The following is a 20232-nucleotide window of genomic DNA, read 5'->3' on the forward strand; positions in this document are numbered from 1 at the left end:
CCACAAGTTTGTTACTTCCCAGGCAGCCAGTTAGAAGACAGCGACAAGACCAATAAAAAACAGGGGGCAGAGGTCGGGGGCGGGGCCTCCTCCAAGCCCCGCCCTTCACGAGCCCCATTCCTCGCAAACCCGTCCCCTTCCCCGCCTCCTTTCGTCGCGTTGCGGAGGAGGCGGTTACCATGGCGATGACGTCTGCCGGGCGGCGCGGGGCGGGGCCGTGGGAGAGGAGGAGGAAGATGGCGGGAGGGCGGCTCTGAGGAGAGCTCGGCGGCAGCGGCGGCTGTAGCGGCGGCGGCGGCGGCGGCAGGCTGAGGAGGAGGAGCGGGAGCGGGAACCGGAGCCGGAGCCGGAGCCGGAGCGGGAGCAGGAGCCGAGGAGCCCGGCGCCGCACCGCACAGCACCGCGCCGCGCCGCGCCGCGCCGGGGCCCATGTGGGGAGGAGTCGGAGCCGCCGTTGCCACCGCTTGTGTCAGCCGGACCCGAGTGGGAGTGAGGGGGGAAAGGCAGGAGGATGAAGTTCGCCGAGCACCTCTCCGCGCACATCACTCCCGAGTGGAGGAAGCAGTACATCCAGTATGAGGTACCGACCTCCCGCCCTCCCTTCGCCGCGCCGGTCCCGAGCGGAGCCCGAGCCGGAGCCGGTCCCGAGTGGAGCCCGAGCCCGAGCCCGAGCCCGAGCAGCGCGGCTGGGAGCCACTGCGGCATCCCCCGCCCCCCGCCGCGCCGCTGCCCTCTGCCCCTGCCGGTGCCCCGGCCGTGCCCGCCGGCTCCCCTCCCCCCTGTGTAACGGATCTGCGGGGACGCAGAGCCGCCTGTGCCCACTTCCTGCGAGGTGCGGGCCGGGAGAGGCAGGGGCACCGCTGCTTGGCCCCCTGCCCCCGACCCCAGCCGGACGAGTGAGCTCTCCCCTCCCTGCCGAGCCCCTGCAGCCCCGGACCACTGTTGATAAAGCCTTTGTAACTTGATTTAAATAAACACAGACTGACAGACAGGACTCCCCCCCCCCCCCCCCAACCCCGATCTACTTAATCAAGGCGATGTGTAAACACAAACGTATTTTGATCAAAAGTCCCATTTTGGTTCTGGGAAGACGATACGTACCGCTTTCCTCATTTTGCACGAAGTATGCAAAGTAGCCGGGTTGGGTGTTTGTTTTGTGCTCTTGTTTATGGAAGCGGGAGGAAGGAAAGAGAGGAGGATGTATGGTTTTTGTTTGTTTTTGGTTTTTTGAGGTCTGCCTCTTAATATTTTCTAATTTTAAATTTTAAGGTCTGCTCCCTCCTTAGCCCTCCTCCCCCACACGTCGCCCGTCGCTCCCCCTCGTGTTTTATTTGCTAGGAAGAGAAATCGGTCCCTTTAGGGCTCCTTAGAATCTATGTGTTGTAAACAATCCATTTTATAGCCATACCTAAATATTTCGATGAGTATAACACATTCTGTAACCAGCCCTAGTTTGGGAGAGAATGATAGCTCATGGAGAATGTTCAATATAATGATAAAGGTACATTCAGTTACTTTAGATTAGCTTAAGGAAAATAAAGATAATGCAAAGGTTCATATACTTAGTAAAATACTTGAAGGACTTGGAAGCTCTAAGTGGAAAGAGGGTTTGATTATGCGGATGGACCCTGGACGGAGAGAAAAATTATTTTAGAGCAAACAGCATCTCTAACCTCCAGGAGTTCATCTTTATGTGGAACAAAGAGTATAAAATCAATATGAACCCATACCTAGGATGCAGATTCAGAAATTAAATTATTTCATCCTTCTATTTGATTTTAATAGAAGCTTGATAAAAAATGCCATCAAATGATGGAGGTTTATCTTTTCATGTAAGCACTATAATTATTGGAGAAGTTAGAGATAGGCGTGTAGGACGTTAAAGGAAATGTTAATTTAGGATTACTGGAGAAAATCCAGTTGCAATGTAAAATATTTGATTATTGGCTGAAATAAAAGGGCAGAGACTCATTTATTATCTCTTGTCAGTTCAGTTTTTTGTAGTGTTTTGTGGCTCCTTATGTGATTGAGAATTGTAATACAGAGACTACCATTTTAGCCTGTAGAGTCTTTGTGATTTATTGTTTTTAATAACATTCTGTCAATTTAAAAACCTTGGCTGTAGTCCAGATTGTGTTTTTTATTGAAAGTGGGGTATATTTCTTTTATCTTTCTGGTAGTAATTTTCAGAACCACTGTCAGTTCTTTGTGGAGGCAGTTAAGAAGCATGTTGAGGTAACCACTCACGTTTCTGTGTATATGCATCTATATACACATGTGTATACATGTATATCATAGGTAAGCTCATGGTACATGTACCATGTAGTACACATGCACATGTATACTTAAATACACATATGTGATATTTGTAATGGATGGGTAAAGTGAACCACAAGAGATTATTTAATATAGAAAATGGCATAGCTTGGGAATGTTTGGGGGGATGAGGAGACAGATATCTTCTGTTGTAAATGTAAATTATAATCATTATAATCACTCTACTTTTTGGATTATCTACTGTAATTCTTACCTCACTTTGTAATTGGTGGACATTTGGGACAATCTGGGAGAGTTGTACCTGAAACCTTCCCTTGATCCTACCATCTTTTCAAGGCTATCATTTTATAACCTCTTCTTAGTCAGATTCCCAGAAAAAGCTGGTATACATATTGCCTCTGATTTTTTTTTCACTTCCTACTCTTTGACTTCTTACAACCTGACTTCTGACCTCATCATTCACTTGAAAAGATTCTCTCTCTCTCTTCAGGGTTAATAGAAAAGTCCCAAATCTTGTGACCTTTTCACAGTCAACATCCTTCTCTACCTCTTTGCAGCATTTGACACTGTCGACCATCCTGGTCAGCTGTCTTCTTGGATACTTTTTCCTTCATGGGCTTTCTTCTGATTCTCCTTCCACCTGTCTGGCCTCTCTTCTCACATTCCTTTGTTAGAGCATACAGCACCTCCAACATGGCTGTATCCCAGGGCTCTGTTCTGGACCTTGTCCTTCTCCTTAACTTTTATCACCAGCTGCCTACTAGAAATCCCTAACAGAATGTCCCACAGGTACCTGGACTCGTGATGTTCAAAAATGCCTTTCCACTCTTCCTTCCCCTCTGCCTCCCTTTACTGTTTTGGATAAGGGCGCCACCATTTTCCTAGTCACCTAGGGAGTCTCCCTGTTCCCTGATCTCATGAGTTGCCATGTCTTGACTACCCTTCCTCCTTAATGGATCTTGCATCTTTCCCATTCATTCCCAGTGTGATCACCACCCCACTTCAGGTCCTTGGCCCCTCCCTCTTACTTGGGTGATTGCAATAGCCTTCCATTGTATTTTCCTGCCATCAGTCTCTACCTTTTCCCATTCATCCTCTGCATTTATCAGGGGATATTCCTCAAGCATCACTCTGGTCATGTTACTCCCCTGTTCACAATGTTTCAGTGGCTCCTTCTTGCCTCTCAGATGAGATCAAAACTCTTTTTTGGCTCTTACATCCCTTCAGCATCTGTCTTGAGCCTCTCTTTCCAGGCTTATTGCTCATTACTCTCCGTAATACACTTCATAGTCTAGCCACTTGCTGTTCCCCATACATTTCATCTCTGGTTTCTTTTTCTTTTTCTTTATACAGGTGCTTCCCCATGGCTAGAATACAGTCCCTATTCTACTCTAACTCATAGAATCCCTGGTTTCCTTCAAGCACTCCTTCCTGGAGGAGGCTTCTGCTGATTACTCTGGTTGCTATTCCTGCCCCCCCCCCCCAATTTAATTCTTTGTATCTTTTCCGTGTGGATCAGTAGATAGGTCACTGGACCTGGATTATAGAAGAGCTGAGTTCAAATGACATCAGACACTTATTAGCTGTGTGACCTTGAGCAAGGCATTTAACTTCTATCTCAGTTTCTTCATCTGTAAATGGTCGAAAATAATAATGCCTACCTCCCAGGGTTGTTGTGAGGATAAAGCTCTTGCAAACTTTAAAGCAGTGTTTAGTTGCTAGACATGGCGTTCTTTCTCTGCTCTCCCCTATGTAAACTCCTTGAGGGCAAGAACTGTTTTGTTTTTAGTTTTATATATCCCGTAGTCTTTCATGGTGTCTGACTCATAGTTGGCACTTAATAAGTGTTGAATGAATGTATGAATAAAAGGTCATGTGTATATGATTATTTTTCAAAGTCCAGTATAAATGATTGTGGATTATGTTTTATATATACAATCTTAACCTGACCTTTTTTTCATCACGTTGGATTATATGCTAATTGATTGTACCTATACATATTTGGAAATCTCAGGTTATGATGACTGATTCTACATATGATATATTATCCTAAATAAAGGACAATTTTCTTTGTGACTATGAGATGATGTAGGTTTCTTATTCTTTAACTCATCATCTTTATTTCTATTCTACATGATCACTAATTAATGGTACATGATCTAGTTCCTTGAACTCAAGTGACTGTTTAATGCTTATTGAATTCAATTGGTTGAATTCAGGGTGGTCTTTTAAAATAAGAAAACATATTTTAGAGTCTCAGTTGATCCTAGAAATTTTGGAAGACTGAAAACTTTGGAGAAAATAGAACAAGGTTTATCTCTAAAACCAGGTGCTATATAAAAGGTTTGTAGAATTATTCATGAGTCTTCTGGAGAATTTATGGAAACAATTCATAGTGTAATTAATGTGTTTTTGTTCATCATATATGAAGATGGACATCATAAAACATTAGATGTAAAAGGAACTTGGCATGTTTAACAGATGAGGAAGTTAGTACTGGAGAGAGGAAGTACTTGGCCAGATTTAAGTGGCAGCACCAGTCTAGTACCTTTGTCCCTCCTATACCACCCTGCCTTCTCCAAAATGATGATACTGAGTCACCATTAGTAGAACATCTGCTTTGAGGTGTTTTTCTATTAGTGGTGATATAATTCCCATATTTTACCTATGTTCTGCTAAGTCCCTCTTGAATTTTTGGGAACAGTATTGAGATCTGATACTGTCAGTTACCTTTAGGAAATTGTTCACATGATTTTGTTGTGATGGAATTTTGCTATCTAGAATATTATGTGACATAAATGGGCTAGCCCTTAGAAAAATTTTGTATTAAAAAGAGATTTTTTTTGGTAGTGGCATATAGTGTAACCAGATATAATCTTTTTTTTGTTTGTTTGTTTTTTTGCGCAGGGCTATGGGGGTTAAGTGACTTGCCCAGGGTCACACAGCTAGTAAGTATCAAGGGTCTGAGGCTGGATTTGAACTCAGGTACTCCTGAATCCAGGGCCGGTGCTTTATCCACTGCGCCACCTAGCTGCCCCCTAGATGTAATCTTAAGTTACTGCCAGATGACCAAACAGTTTTAAGAACCTTAATTTTACCCTAAATCGATTCTAGACTTTTTATTTAAAAGTCATGAAAAGAACAGAATGATTTTTCATAAAACTTATTCAAGTGTTTTTTCATAAAATCTAATTATTAATTTGGTTATTAATAATTATAAAGTCAGCAACACATTTATTAAGCATTTGCTATGTGCCAAGCACTGTGCTAAGCTCTTGTTGTTTTTGGTGGTGTTTGTCTTTCCTCCTTTCTTTTTTTTTTGGTGAGGCATTTGGGATTAAGTGACTTGCCTAAGGTCACACAGCTAGTAAATATCAAGGGTCTGAGGCCAGATTTAAACTCATATCCTTCTGAATCTAGGGCTGGTGCTCTATCCACTGCACCACCTGGCTGCCCCCTTGTCTTTCATTCTTGGAGAGGACCATGATAGATGTCATGACTTGCAATGAATTGGATTTAATTGAGGATGAGCTGTGCAAAGTCACTAGCCTCACTCTCCCCTTTAGAGCCATCTGGGTCCAATGGCAAGATATGTTATCAGGACAACCGGAAATGGCCCTGGATATTTAAGGCAGTTAGGGCTAAGTGACTTTCCCAGGGTCACACAGCTAATAAGTGTCTGCAGTCAAATTTGGACTCAGGTCTTCCCAACTTTGGAGCCAATACTTTCCCCACTATGCCACCCAGCTGCCTCCCTATGCTAAGCACTGAGGGAACATACAAATAGAGAAAGAAAATAGTCTCAGACCTCAGAGTGCTCACATTCCAAAAGGGAAGACAACATGTAAACAACTGTGTACATACAAGACATATATGGGGCCATTTGGAGGTAATCTCAGACGTGAGCTTTGAGGGGGACAAGGAAGGGCTTATTGCAGAAGGTGAGATTTTTAGCTGACACTTGAAGGAATCCAGGGAAGCCACTAGGAGGAGAGCATTCTAGACATGGGGCACGGCTAGTGCATATGCATGAAGTCAGGTGATATAGTGTAGAGGGAGCAGCCCGAGTCACTGATTGTACAACTCGTGGAGGGGAGTAGAATGTAAGAAGACTGGAAAAATAGGCAAAAAGCATTTTATATTTGATCCTGTGGAGATAAGAAGAGAAGGGAATAAGTATGTATTAAGCAACTTCTGTTTGGCTAAGTGCTTTACAAATATCTTATTTGATCCTCACAACAACCCTGTGAGGTAGGTGCTATTATCCCCAGATAGTGGTTAAATTACTTGGACCAGAATTACCCAGCTAGTAAGTGTCTGAGGCCATATCTGAACTCGTGTTTTCCTGAATTCCATCCTGGTACTCTATCTATCCACCATAACACCCAATAGGAAGCTTGGAGATGGAGTTTGGAACGGTCAGACCTATACTTTAGGAAGAGCACTTTGGGAGCTGAGTGGAGGATGGACACGGGTGGGGAGAGACTTGAGGTAAGGCCACCCACCAGAAGACTATTGAAATAGTCGGGGGGGGGGTGTCCTTTTTTTTTTTCCCTTTTTTTAAAACATAATGAGTTTAAAATGTCTTTTAATAGATATCAAATATGCAGTTGGGAATATAAGACTGGAAATTAGGATAGATGTTAGGACTGTAACGATTGGAATGACGCCACCTGCTGGAGACTTACTGTAGAAGAGTTCCGCCCATGAAACAAAGGTCTTTGAGGACAAGACCAGGAGTCTTTTCTTTGGCATCAGGAAATGACGCGGACTAGTGGGAGGAGGAAGGAAGGGACTGGCGCTCGCTCTCACGCTCTTTCCTCTGGACTCTGGCAGAGAAGGGAGCTAGAAATGTGCTCTCCCTTTAATAGATAGGAATCTAGGCCTTTCTCTCTCTCTTTACCAAATTCTTATTCTCCTTAATAAATGCTTAAAAGTCTAACTCTTGCTAAAGCTTATAATTTATTGGCGACCACTCATTAGATATTTTAGACAGACTAGCTAGAATTTTAGCCCTTAACAGGACTGGGTCCTAATGTTTTAAATAGACTTTAGAAGTATGATGCTCCTTTAATCTGGAGTTGATGGCATCACCAAGCAAAATGATATAGAGGGATTAGAGAAGAGGACACCCAATGCCCTAGATGAAGATCCGGTATAGGAGCCAGAGGAGTGGTCAGACAGGTTGGAGGAGCGCCCAGGGAGAATGCACTATCAAGTGGAAAAGGATGATTGACAGTGTCGGAGGCTGCAGAGAGGTCAAGAAGGGTCAGAATCAGGAAAAAGCCATTAGATTGAGCAGTTAATTCATAATTTTAGAGTTAAATGATGAGATTGGAAGCCATTCTGCAGAGAATTTAGAAGAGAGTGAGAGGAGAGGAACTGGCTGTACCCATGGTCAAAGGTCACCTCAAGTTGTTTAGTAAAAAGGGAGGGGAAATATGGTTTGATAGCTAGCCAGCGTGGGTCAGGTTTGTTGGTTTGTTTGTTTTTTAAAGGATGAAACACACCTGTTTATAGGCAGCAAGACAGCAGGAAGTAGGCAGGGATAGATGAAAGATTAGTGAGAGTGGAAATGATAGAAGGGGCAGCCTGCTAGAGAAGAGGATGGAATGGGATCCCTTGTGTATTTATAGGAGTTGGTCTTGGCAAGAAGGGCCACCTCTTCATGTAAGAAGTGAGACAGGGGTGAAAGAAATAGTGGGGGAAGACTTCTGTGTGAGATGAATAGGAGGTGAAAAGAGGGAGATGTGTTAAATGGCCTCTTCTTTTTTTTTTTTTAAAGTGAAATAAGAGGCTAGGTTCTCAGTTAAAAGGGTGAGAGAAGGCAGAACCATGGAAGGTTTGAGGAAGGATGAAAAAGTTTAGAAAAGCCTTTGTAGTGAGTGAATTGATTAGGGAAGTATAAAAGAATTGACTTGTAGCATTGAGGACCCAAATGAGATTTTGGAATATAAATTTATATTGGACCCAGTCAGCATAGTTTTGCAATTTTTTCAGCTTTGTTCAGCAGTGAATAGGAGCAAAGACATCAAATGGTGGGAGTAATGCAAATTTGGGGCTTGGGAAGACATGAATGATGATAGGATAAGGGGCCAAGGAACTTGAATGTAGAGGACAGTGGAGAGTGGAATTGGTTTACTGAGGGGTCAAGGTAGGGAAAAGAGAGTGTAGTTAGTGTAGGGGTGATGGATGGTCTGGTAAAGAACTGAGGGAATGGAAGGATTGGAGGTTGGGGTGAAGGTGAAGAAAAGAGGTATCATAAGGCAAAGGGGAGACAGAATGATAAAAGATGATAAATCAGATAGAGAAATTTCAAAATTCCAGGACAATGAAATGTTATATTTATGGTTTATCAAGGTTATGTGTTGCTGAGATAGAGTGGAGGAGTAGATCATGGGAAATAAATAAATTGAGAAACTGGGAAGATAGGGTGTTAGATAGGAATGGCAGTATTGAATTCTATTATGAAGGTGGGAAGTGGGGAGGAAAGACTATGAACTTTACTAAATGAGAAAAGGAGAGTATCCTGGGGTGTGGTGTTAGTAAGGTAACAGCTAACAGATTCTTGATTGGGCGATAAATACAGATTTAATGAACCCCAAAGGAGGAGGTTTCTGTATGACGGTAGGAGAATCTGGAAGTGGCACTAGGAAGCAGACTTCCCATCCTTCACCAGTGAGTAGAGTATGACTACAAATTGCTGCTAGGTGGTAAGAGTGGGTAGAGCACTTGACTTGGAGTCTTGAAGACCTAGGTTAAAATTCAACCTCAGACACCTACTAGCAGGGTGACCCTGGGCAAGTCACTTCACCTCTGTCTCAGTCTCTTCATTTATAAAATGAAATTTTAATTGCACCAACCTCCCATGGTGGTTGTGGAGGATAAAATGAGATAAAATTTGTAAAGGACTTTGCAAAACCTTAAAACACTATATAAATGATAGCTGTTGTTGTTGCTATTATTATTATATGCTACTTGTGTTGGAAAGAATGGCCAGGGATTCCCTGTCATCAGGAGAAAACCAAGTTTCAGTGATGGAAGGAGTGAAAATGGAAATGGTTTAAGGTGAAAGCAATTTTGTTACCTTTGGAGGAGTCTTTCCAGAGAGCACAGTGGAAGGGGTTGGTAGATCTGGCGTGGGACATTGAAAAGTTTTTTTTTTTTTTTTTTTTGGTGAGGCAATTGGGGTTAAGTGACTTGCCCAGGGTCACACAGCTAGTAAGTGTTAAGTGTCTGAGGCCGGATTTGAACTCAGGTCCTCCTGACTCCAGGGCTGGTGCTCTATCCATTGAGCCACCTAGCTGCCCCGAAAAGTTTTAAAAGACAAACGTTCTGGAGAAAATAGAAGGAAATTTGAGTTGTTTGGAAAGGGAAGATTTCATAAAGGATAATGTGAAAAAAAGAGAATAATATGAAAGGGAATACGGATCTCAAGAGGAAATCATTAATGTCTATTCCTCTATATCTCAAGGCTGCATGGTATAATAGAGCACTGTATCAGAGGTAAGTTGCCTCGGGTTCCAGCCAGTCTTTCACTTCCAAATTTTTGTATGACTCAGGGTAAGTTACCTAATTTCTTTGTACCTGTTTCCCAATATGTGAAGAGGTTGGATTGTATAATCTCTCGATTTTCTTCCATCTCTAAACTTCCTTTCAATTAATGACACTTAAACCTTTGTGCACCTGCTATTGTGAAGGCTCTGTGCTTGGTGTTCAGGACATAAAGACAAAAACAAAACAAAACAAGCCAGCGAACTCAGCCCCTGCCCTTAAGGAGCTTCTTCTGTTCTATACACAAGTAAGTACAGGAAAAATTATAATAGGAGAAAGTACTTATGGATGGAAGTATCTGGGGAAATCTGTATTGAGGCTGGCATCTGAACTTAGTCTGAAAAGAAGATTAATATTCTTAGATGGAAGGGTAGGGGAAGTACATTCGAAATATAGGAGGGTGGCTTATGCATGGAGGAGGTGCATAGCTGCTAGAGATGGGAATAATGTGAAATAAGGATGGAAAGGTAGGTAGGTTCCTATAGGAACCTCTGGAAAGCAGAAAAGTGACATGGTACTTAGACTTGTACTTGAATTATAAGAAATAACTGGCAGCATGTGGATTGGAGAGAGGAGAGACCAATTAGGAGAGGTGATGGGTGCTTGAATTAGGTCCAAGGCCCTGTGAATATAGAGAAATGGAGGGAGTAGATGTCCCAAAACTAAAATCAACAATGCTATTGTGATTCTAGGTCAAAGCTCATTAGCAATTTTATAAAAGGGTTGGCTTCTGTGTTTATTGTTAATGTGGTTTTATGTTTTTCAGAGCATTATAATTCATTACTCAGAATGAACTTGGACCTTTTTTGGGGTGTTGTCATTTAAGAATTTAGACCTATTTCAACCAATAGGCTATGGGAAAAATAAACAAAATTTTTCAGGTACCTTAGATCTAAATGAGATCTTTCCCAGAGACTTGGGTTATTTCGAATTCCAAGGAACAATTTTTCCAGTGCATGTACTAAAAAAGCAAACTATCAAGAGAAAAATAAAAAAATTCATTCCAGTTGAACATTATCTATAAGAATTTATGAATCTTCCTAACAGCATGCCAATCTGTCCCTCCCCCCCCCCCCCCCTTTTTCAACTGAACAGTAGAATCTTTTTCTTTCTTTCTTTGGTAGGGCAGTGAGGGTTAAATGACTTGCCTAAGGTCACACAGCTAGTAAGTGTCAAGTGTCTGAGGCCAGATTTGAACTCAGGTACTAATGAATCCAGGGCTGGTGTTTTATCCACTCGGCCACCTAGCTGCCCCCTGAACGGTAGAATCTTTGAATGAGCTCTTAGAGGCACAACCTCTGACCCAATGTAGAAATTCTCACTGTAACACCCTGAGTTTGATGTGCTTATCTGGGACATTGGCAAAGGAAGCTGTTATAATTATTCTGCTATTTTAAAAGTGATCCTCATACTTTTAGATTCAGGTGTTTTTTCTTGTCTGTGTGTTTGTTTTTTTGGAGAAGGGACTGGAAGAAAAAGAAGCATTTAATAGGTGCCAGGCACTGTGACAAATACTGGGGATTCAAGAAAAGCAAAAACAGGGTCTCTGCCCTCAAAGAGCTCATATACTAGAGGAGACAACATGTGAAAAATTGTACACACAAAATAGAGTCAGTGTAAGTGAAGATACTAAGGGAAGGGAGAAGCAAGGAAGTCCTCTTTAAGAAGGTGGAATTTAAGCTGAGTCTTGATGGAGGCCAGGAAAGCAAGGCTGAAAGAGGCTAGGTATTCCAGGCATGGGGCACAGGCAGGGACAAGGCATGGAGCTTTGAGAGGAAGCGTGATGTAGGATGGACAGGACAGGGAAGAGACCAGGGAGACTGGGCTGGAAAAAGAGGGATGGTTCTTAGCAAGTCCAGGTGATTTATTTTCAATTTTAGCTGCGCCTTTATTACATCACTTCTCTAGTCTCAGCTAAAATCACACCTTCTACAAAAAACCTTTCTGGTTCCCCCTGAATGTGAGTGTCTTCCATTGATTATCCTGAATATATCTTGTGCCCATTGTTGTTTGCATTGTCTCGCCCTTAGGAGGGTGAGCTCCTTGAGGTAGTATGACTGCCTTTTTTGGACATTCCTGTGCTTAGTACAATGCCAGGCAACATAATAGGCGCTTAATAAATTCTTGCTTACTTGACTTTCTTTTTATTTTTAGGAGATTGTTATGTACAGAATACTCTGGAGATTGATCATATAGTAATTGGTTTGTATATCTCAAAGGTGTTGTTTATTACTTAGATCTGTTGTCTTGTCAGAACTTGTTAGACATCCCTAGTTTGACCAACTGATGGTAAAAATCAGTTTTTCCTTCAGGTGTTTATTCCACAAATAAAATTATTGTATTTTTTAAAGAATGACACTGGAACAAGTAGATGTTCCCAGGACAGTATCCAATTGGGAAAATATTTACATTTGCTGAAGGAAAGATTTTAAGTTTTAATTTTTTCATTGTTTTACAAAGGACTGGGTGATGGGGAATGAGCATTCAGAAAAGAGTCTGATAAGCAAAGAACTCTGCTGTGTGGGGCCATAAAGTTTGTTTTGGGGGTTGGTTAGCTTAGGGCCAACTCTGGAGAATCTTGGCCTAGCCTCAGTTTCATACTCCATCTGGAAAGCTTGTTATTGAGAGGCTGATCCAGTTATTTTGTTTGTTTGTTTGTTTTTTTGGTTTTTGTGAGGCAGTTGGGGTTAAGTGACTTGCCCAGGGTCACACAGTGTTAAGTGTCTGAGGCCGGATTTGAACTCAGGTCCTCCTGACTCCAGGGCCGCTGCTCTATCCACTGCACCATCTAGCTGCCCCTGATCCAGTTATGTTCAGTAGAGGCTTCAGGTCTCTTTTATCTGCCCTCAAGTAGAAGGGAAGCATTTATTAAGTGCCTACTATATGACAGGTACTTTGCCAAGCACTTCACAATTATCATCTCATTTGATCCTCCCAACAACCCTGGGAGGTAGATGCTCTTATAATCACCATTTTACAGAAGAGGAAACCCAAGCAGACAGAAGTGACTTGCCCAAGGTTGTACAGTCACATATCTAGTAAGTGTTTGAGGCTAGATTGGAACTCCGATCTTTTTGACTTCTGGGCCAGTGTGCCACCTAGCTGCCTCAAAGTAGACTAGATTTTTCCCTCAAGCAAATTAACCATCCTGGGGATGGGGATCCCTTTAGAGTCGGCCTGGACTGGGCTCAGGGTGGATCCTTGGGTCTGCTGTGAAACTGAGTGAACAGCTTTAGGATGAGCTGTAGGAAGAGGTTAGTGGGAAGTGGTGAGTAGGTAAGGAAAAGGAGTCTAGGAAAGGAACAGGAATTGTGCTTTTGTTGTCTAGTATATTGTTGTAACATGGAGGGCACCTCTCTTTCACTAAACACAAAGGTTAAGAATAGGCTTGTGGTTTGGCTGACATGGATCTAGACTTTAAGGCTGTATAGGTGAAGTAAAATGTGTTAGGGTTATGTGCCTTGATGGGAAACAGCCCTTAGTTATTTTTATTTTAAAAAATGCTTGCTGAATAACTGAATGAATATTTAATAATACTTTGAGCAGTATGACAAAACTCATTGGGCTTCTAGGTTAATGCCTCTTTCTTCTTTTCTCACCTTAAACATAAAGTATGGAAATGAGAGATTTCAACTGATCAAGGACTCTGGACTGAATAATGTTTCTTAATTGAGGTCAGTTGTGGAAATTTTATAGAAAGCAATGCTTTCACCAGCTTTTAAAAACTACCATGTCTTATATGATTTATTTTATAAGAAACATTTGGCAAAATTTTGGGGGGGGTATCTGTTCACGTCTGATCAATAATTTACTCAGATATGAGTAAATGATCTGGTTTTCCTAGAGAAATCATCAGAAAATCCCTTGACAATTGTTAAGTTAATTGACAGGATTAGAGGAAAGGTTTGTTTGAATAATATGGTGTAACTTAGAATTTTCACATTCTGTTTAGCACAAAATTCAACATAGAGACTAAGAAAACACAGCCAACCCTATTATCTGCCTGTGGATTATTTTGTAGATTACTTGTTGCAAATTTTTGATACCACCTTCTACTGAAAGCCTTCTATAAGCGCCCCCCCCCCCTTTTTAAAGTGAGGCAATTGGGGTTAAGTGACTTACCCAGGGTCACACAGCCAGGAAGTGTTAAGTGTCTGAGGCCAGATTTGAACTCAGGTCCTCCTGACTCCAGGGCCGGTGCTCTATCCACTGCGCCACCTAGCTGCCCCTCTCCAATCCCTTTTAATTTTAGTGCCATCCTTCTATTAATTATTTCCTGTTTATCCTGTATGTAGTTTGCTTTATATACATTTCTTTGTATCTTGTGTCCCCTATTAGCTTGTAAGCTCCTTGAGGGCAGGAACAGTCTTTTTTCTCTTTTTGTATTCCCAGTGCTAACACGATGCCTAGCATGTCGTAGGCGAACTCAGTAAATGTTTATTGATTGATTGATGTATGCCTCAGTTAAGTGAGGATGAGGATGATAGCTCCTTAAGATGATGGAGCATCCAGCAGAGCCTGAGGAGATCCTATCCTAGACAGAGTTTGAAGGGATAGCAGTGATATGGCTGTAAATCAGATTAATAAAAGCAAAAATCATCATGACAGTTATAAGTTAATTAGTTTGCATTCTAGTTTTTTAAAATTACCTATGTGATTTATTTAATTTATTAATTTTGATTAGCATTTTTTACTAGTAGTAGGGTCTGGAACTGTGGTTTTATCAGTATGAGGAACTCCTGGATAATGAAACTTCTGTCTATGCAGATCTTTAATTTCTCTGCAATTAACAGTCTGACTGACTTGTCTAGAGCAATGAAAGGCTTAGTGACTTGCCCAGGGACACACAGCCTGGATGTGTTAGAAGCCAGACTGGACCGTAGACTGCCCTGGTTCTGGGGCTGGCTTTCTACCCACCATATAACACTGACTTCTGTACTTAATCCTGTTGACAGCTAACTTGCTTTTGTATATTTAATAGAAAACAAAGTAGCTTATTTATCCATGGATTTGATTCCCTTTTTTTTCTTACATGATTTGTTATACATACATGCATATATATATATATATATATATATAATCACTTTCTACTTTGGAATGCTTTCTTAGAATTATTAAACGGGAAAGTTAGGCTTTGATGAATTAGTTATAGTTATTATTAAAATAATATTGATGGCAAAACTATTTAGTTATAATTAGAAGTCATCCGTTTGAAAGTCACAAAAGAGGGGCAGCTCAGACACTTAACACTTACTAGCTATGTGACCCTGGGCAAGTCACTTAATCCCAATTGCCTCACAAAAAAGAAAAGAAAAGAAAAAAAAAAAAGAAAGTCACAAAAGAGTAGACATTCTGCTCCAGAACTTGTCAGATTCCTGTACCTGCAGTATAAGTTTGATTAATATATATGAATAAATGGCATTTACTGGTTGGCTTTATTTTTACAGTAAATTCCTTCAGTATGATTACCTTGATTTTCTAGTTTTAATTGTCAGTCATAGACTTTTAGATTTGGGAGGAACCTTTGAGATTAGATGATCCAACCTCAGCTTCCTTATTTTACAGCAGAGGAAACTGAGGTAGAGCCAGGGTTAGGTAATTTGATTGGTGCCACATAACTGATTAGTGTAAGGTATCAGATTAGATTCCTTCCTTCCTTCCTTCCTTCCTTCCTTCCTTCCTTCCTTCCTTCCTTCCTTCCTTCCTTCCTTCCTTCCTTCCTTCCTTCCTTCCTTCCTTCCTTCCTTCCTTCCTTCCTTCCTTCCTTCCTTCCTTCCTTCCTTCCTTCCTTCCTTCCTTCCTTCCTTCCTTCCTTCCTTCCTTCCTTCCTTCCTTCCTTCCTTCCTTCCTTCCTTCCTTCCTTCCTTCCTTCCTTCCTTCCTTCCTTCCTTCCTTCCTTCCTTCCTTCCTTCCTTCCTTCCTTCCTTCCTTCCTATAGGCATCCCCTCAATTTCTAACTCTTTGCCACCACTAAAAGAGCTGTTGTAAATATTTTTGTACATATAGGTACTTTTCCTTTTTGTTTTTTATCTCTTTGGGATACAGACCTAGTAGTGGTATAGCTGGGTCAAAGAGTATGTACAGTTTTATAGCTCTTCAGGCAAAATTCCAAATTGTTCTCCAGAATGGTTGGATCAGTTCACAACTCCACTAACAGTGGTATCTCAATTTTCCCACATCCTTTTCTGTCATATTAGCCAATCTGATAAATATAGGGTGATGCCTTAGAGTTCTTTTAATTTGCATTTCTCTAATTAATGGTGATTTAGAGCAGTTTTTCTTATTATTATAGATAGGTTTGATTACTTCTTCTGAAAACTGTCCCTGTTTGATAATTTATCAATTGGGGGAATGGCTCTTATTTTTGTAAATTTGACTCAGTTTTTTATATATTTGAGAAATAAGACCTTTATCACAGAAACTTCCTGTAAATTTTTTTTCAGCATTATATTTACTGTGTATTTCTCCCATCCTGTTTACCCCCCTCAGTTTACCCTACTCTCTTTTCACCCTGTCTATTCTCAAAAGTTTTATTTCTGACTCTCCCTTCTATCAGCCACCCTTCTTCTCCTACTTTCCTGTAGGGTAAGATAGATTTCTATACCCAAATGAGTGTATATGTTATTCCCTGTTTGAGACGGTTCTGATGAGAGTAAGTTTCACTCATATTTCCCTTCTCCCCCCACCCCATTTCCTTCATCTTCCCCTCAATTGTAAAGGCTCATTATAATCAATTTATACCCATGCCCTCTGTCAATGTACACTCCTTCTAACTGTTCTAATAATGAGAAACTCCTTTAAGTATTATCTTCCCATGGTGGAATGTAAACGGTTTATAATCTTTTTGAATCCCCTTTGATTTCTCTTTCCTGTTTTATGCTTCTCTTGAGTTTTGAATTTGGTTTTTTTTTTTTTTGCAGGCAATGGGGGTTAAGTGACTTGCCCAGGGTCACACAGCTAGTAAGTTGTCAAGTGTCTGAGGCCAGATTTGAACTCAGGTACTCCTGAATTCAGGGCCAGTGCTTTAACTACTGCTCCATCTAGCTGCCCTGAGTTTTTAATTTGAAAGTCATATTTTCTGTTCAGCTCATATCTTTTAATCAGGAATGATAGAAAGTTCTCTATTTCATTGAATATGCCCCCCCCCCCCCCTTTTAAAGATTGTACTTGGTTTTGCTGAGTAGGTGATTCTTAGTTGTAATCCAACTTTGCCCTCTGGAATATCATATTCCAAGCCCTCAGATCCTTTAATGTAGAAGCTCTAAATCTTATGTTATCCTGACTGGGGCTTTTTGATATTTGAATTTTTTTTCTTTCTGGCTGCTTGCAATATTTTCTCTTTGACCTGGAAGCTCTGGAATTTGTCTATAATATTCCTAGGAGTTTTTATTTTGAGAGATTCTTTTAATTTCTGTTTTTTTACCCTCTTGTTTTAGAAAATCAGGGCAGTTTTCCTTGATAATTTCTTGAAAGATGATGTCTGTGCTCTTTTTTTAATCGTGGCTTTCAGGTAGTCTAGTAATCCTTAAATTATATCTCTTCAATCTAATTTCCAGGTCAGTTTTTCCAATGAGATATTTCACATTTTCTTCTATTTTTTCATTCTTTTGATTTTGTTTTAATGTTTCTTGATGTCTCATGGAGTCATTAGCTTCTACTTGCCCAATTCTAATTTTGAAGGAATTATTTTCTTCAGTGAGCTTTTGTATCTCTTTTTTCATTTGGCCAATTCTGCTTTTTAAAGGGTTTTTTTTTTCTTCAGTGGATTTTTGTGCCTCCTTTATCATTTGGCCTATTCTGGTTTTTAAGGTTTTATATTCTTTTGTGCCTCTATTACCAAGCTGTTGACTCTTTTTTTTTTTCATGACTTTCCTGCATCACTCTTCTTTCCTTGGTTTTTACTCTACCTCTCTTTTTTGAATTTTTTTTTTTGGCAGGGCAATGGGGGTTAAGTGACTTCCCCAGGGTCACACAGCTAGTAAGTGTCAAGTGTTTGAGGCTGGATTTGAACTCAGATCCTCCTGAATCCAGGGCCAGTGCTTTATCCACTGTGCCACCTAGCTTTCCCCATATTTGATTTTTAAAATCTTTTTTGAGCTCTTCCAGGAATTTTTTTGGGGGCCTGAGACCAATTCACTTCTTTTTTTTTTTTTTTGAGGCTTTGGATTTTGACTTTATTGTCTTCTTCTGAGCTTATATTTTGATCTTCCCTGTCACCAAAGTAACTTTCTATGATCAGGTTCTTTTTTTGTTGTTTGCTCTTTTCTCAGCCTTTTTCTGGACTTTTAACTTTTAAAGTTGGGCTCTGCTCCTGGGGTAGAGGAGACATTGTCCCAAACTTCAGGGTTTTTGTGCAGCTATTTTCAGAACTAGTTCTGGAAGTCTGTAAGTTTTCAGTTCTTTTAAGTTGTTATAATCTAAGGAAGGGTGTGCTTACTACTCTGCTGGCCTGCACTCTGTTCTGTGAGTAATCACAAGTACTCTTTTTCCCTCAACTGTGACCAAAGTTCCTACCCCCCAGCAGCTGCAAGCTCTGGTGTGCTAGTATTCCTCCTTGTCCTGGGACTGGGACTCAGACCCATGTGTGGGTAATGCGACAGAGTTCTACCTCCAGTACCAGCAAAAGGAGCCCTGTAATCTTCTGATTAGTTGTCTCATCTCCTTACTGTCTATGGGCTGAGAACTCTGGAAGCCACTGTCACCACTTGTGATTCAGTTACCCCCTAGACCTGCTGTAGGTTTGCTGGGATGTAGCCTATGCCTGAGCTAGATTGTGCTCCACTCTTACCCTAGTGAGACAGATCTTTCTTGCCAACCTTGCAAATTATCTTTGACTGGAAAATTGTTTCATCCTGTTCTTTTGTGGGTTCTTCCACTTCAGAATTTGTTTTGAGGCATTATTTAAAGATGCTTGGAGGGGAATTTGGGAGACCTCAGGTGCATCTCTGTTTTCTTTGCCATTTTAGCTCCACTGTCCCTGACTTCTATTTTAATTCTTTTTCTGCTATTCTAAGCTGCTTTTCATGATATTATTTCATGAATTTTAGTTATCTAGGTTGTTGAGAATGAATTTTCTTTATATTCTTGACAATGTGGATTTAATGTTTGAATTAGTGAGTACCCACTTAAATATACTACTGGATTTACTTGAATCTGCAACTATTAGGTCACATTAAAATCACCTTGCTCTGTTGTTTGCATTTCAAAAGACTAAATTATGAGATTGAAAATGTCAAAAATTTGAAGCTCTCTGTATCTAGTATAGAAAATTATTTTCTTGCTTAGGTGGAGGCAGTAGTGTGTCTGGAGTTTCTGTTTGAAATAAGAACTGGAGCATGTTTTGAAAGATTAGACAGCTTTTGGAGATCAAAACAAGGTTCTGTGGGTCAGACCTAGGCAAACAAAAACCAGAGCATACTTAAATAAAGGAAGGTTAGGATAAGGAATGGGCCACAAAACAAGCAGAAAGGACACTACATTTCCTGGGTGTTGTGTGTGTGTGTGTGTTAATTAGTGGCCTTTTTTTTAAATGTTTTTTATTTTATTTTATTTTTGAGGCAATTGGGGTTAAGTGACTTGCCCAGGGTCACACAGCTAGTTAAGTGTTAAGTGTCTGAGGTCGGATTTGAACTTAGGTCCTCCCGAATCCAGGGCCGGTGCTCTATCTACTACACCACCTAGCTGCCCCATTAGTGGCCATTCTTTAAATCTTATTCTTTGCCTTGTGGGTAGGTCAAACACTGTGGGCTCTCAAATCTATCTATCCCCTAGGAAAGGGTAGGAACTAGTTGAATCAATTTATCCCTTTGATGATTAGTCACCTTGATACTTTATTCTCCCTCTCCTTCTCTCTTTTTCTTGGCTTCTGTGACATTCCATTTTCTGGTTCTCCTACTAGTCTGTCTGTTCCTTTGTCACATACTATGTTCACTGTCACATTTCTGATTACTAGAAGGTACCAGACTAGATTCTTGGTCTCCTGACTCCTTTTTCAGTATTCTTTCTGCCACACTAACCTGCTTTTCATTATATTATTTCATGAGTTAGTATTGGAAATACATAATCTTAGATTTGGAATGAATCTCAGTTCAATTTGTATTTGAAGAAGAATCCACTCTATACCAGGTTAAAAAAAAAGGTCATGACACAATCATTTAAAGAATCCCAGTGAAAGCGATTGAATTCCAGTAAAGAATCCCATTTTTAGGGAAAGTTTAATTCATTTTTTCATGATAGTCCTTTGAACATTTAAAGATTTCTATCATGTTCCCACTCAGTCATGTCACTAAGTCTTATACCCACTAACTTCTATGATTCATTTTCTTTTTCCTGCCTCTTAATGTTGATAACCTAGATGTCTGTTTTCCTTCTTTTCTCTTTCTATATTCTCTCACCTGGCAA

The 20232-nt window shown here is 40.7% G+C and overlaps 1 protein-coding gene across 1 annotated transcript in view; it reads left to right on the plus strand.

The window, feature by feature from the left end:
- Window positions 1–273: 273 nt before the first annotated feature.
- The window catches only part of XPR1 (xenotropic and polytropic retrovirus receptor 1), a 219728-nt gene continuing 199769 nt past the window's right edge, over window positions 274–20232 (plus strand). Inside the window, exon 1 of the mRNA XM_044000388.1 lies at window positions 274–580. Coding sequence (XP_043856323.1) covers window positions 512–580 — 69 coding nt within the window. The 5' untranslated portion in view covers window positions 274–511. The remainder of the gene's footprint in view (window positions 581–20232) is intronic.

Source organism: Dromiciops gliroides, chromosome 4, assembly GCF_019393635.1.
Source record: "Dromiciops gliroides isolate mDroGli1 chromosome 4, mDroGli1.pri, whole genome shotgun sequence".
NCBI classification, from domain to species: domain Eukaryota; kingdom Metazoa; phylum Chordata; class Mammalia; order Microbiotheria; family Microbiotheriidae; genus Dromiciops; species Dromiciops gliroides.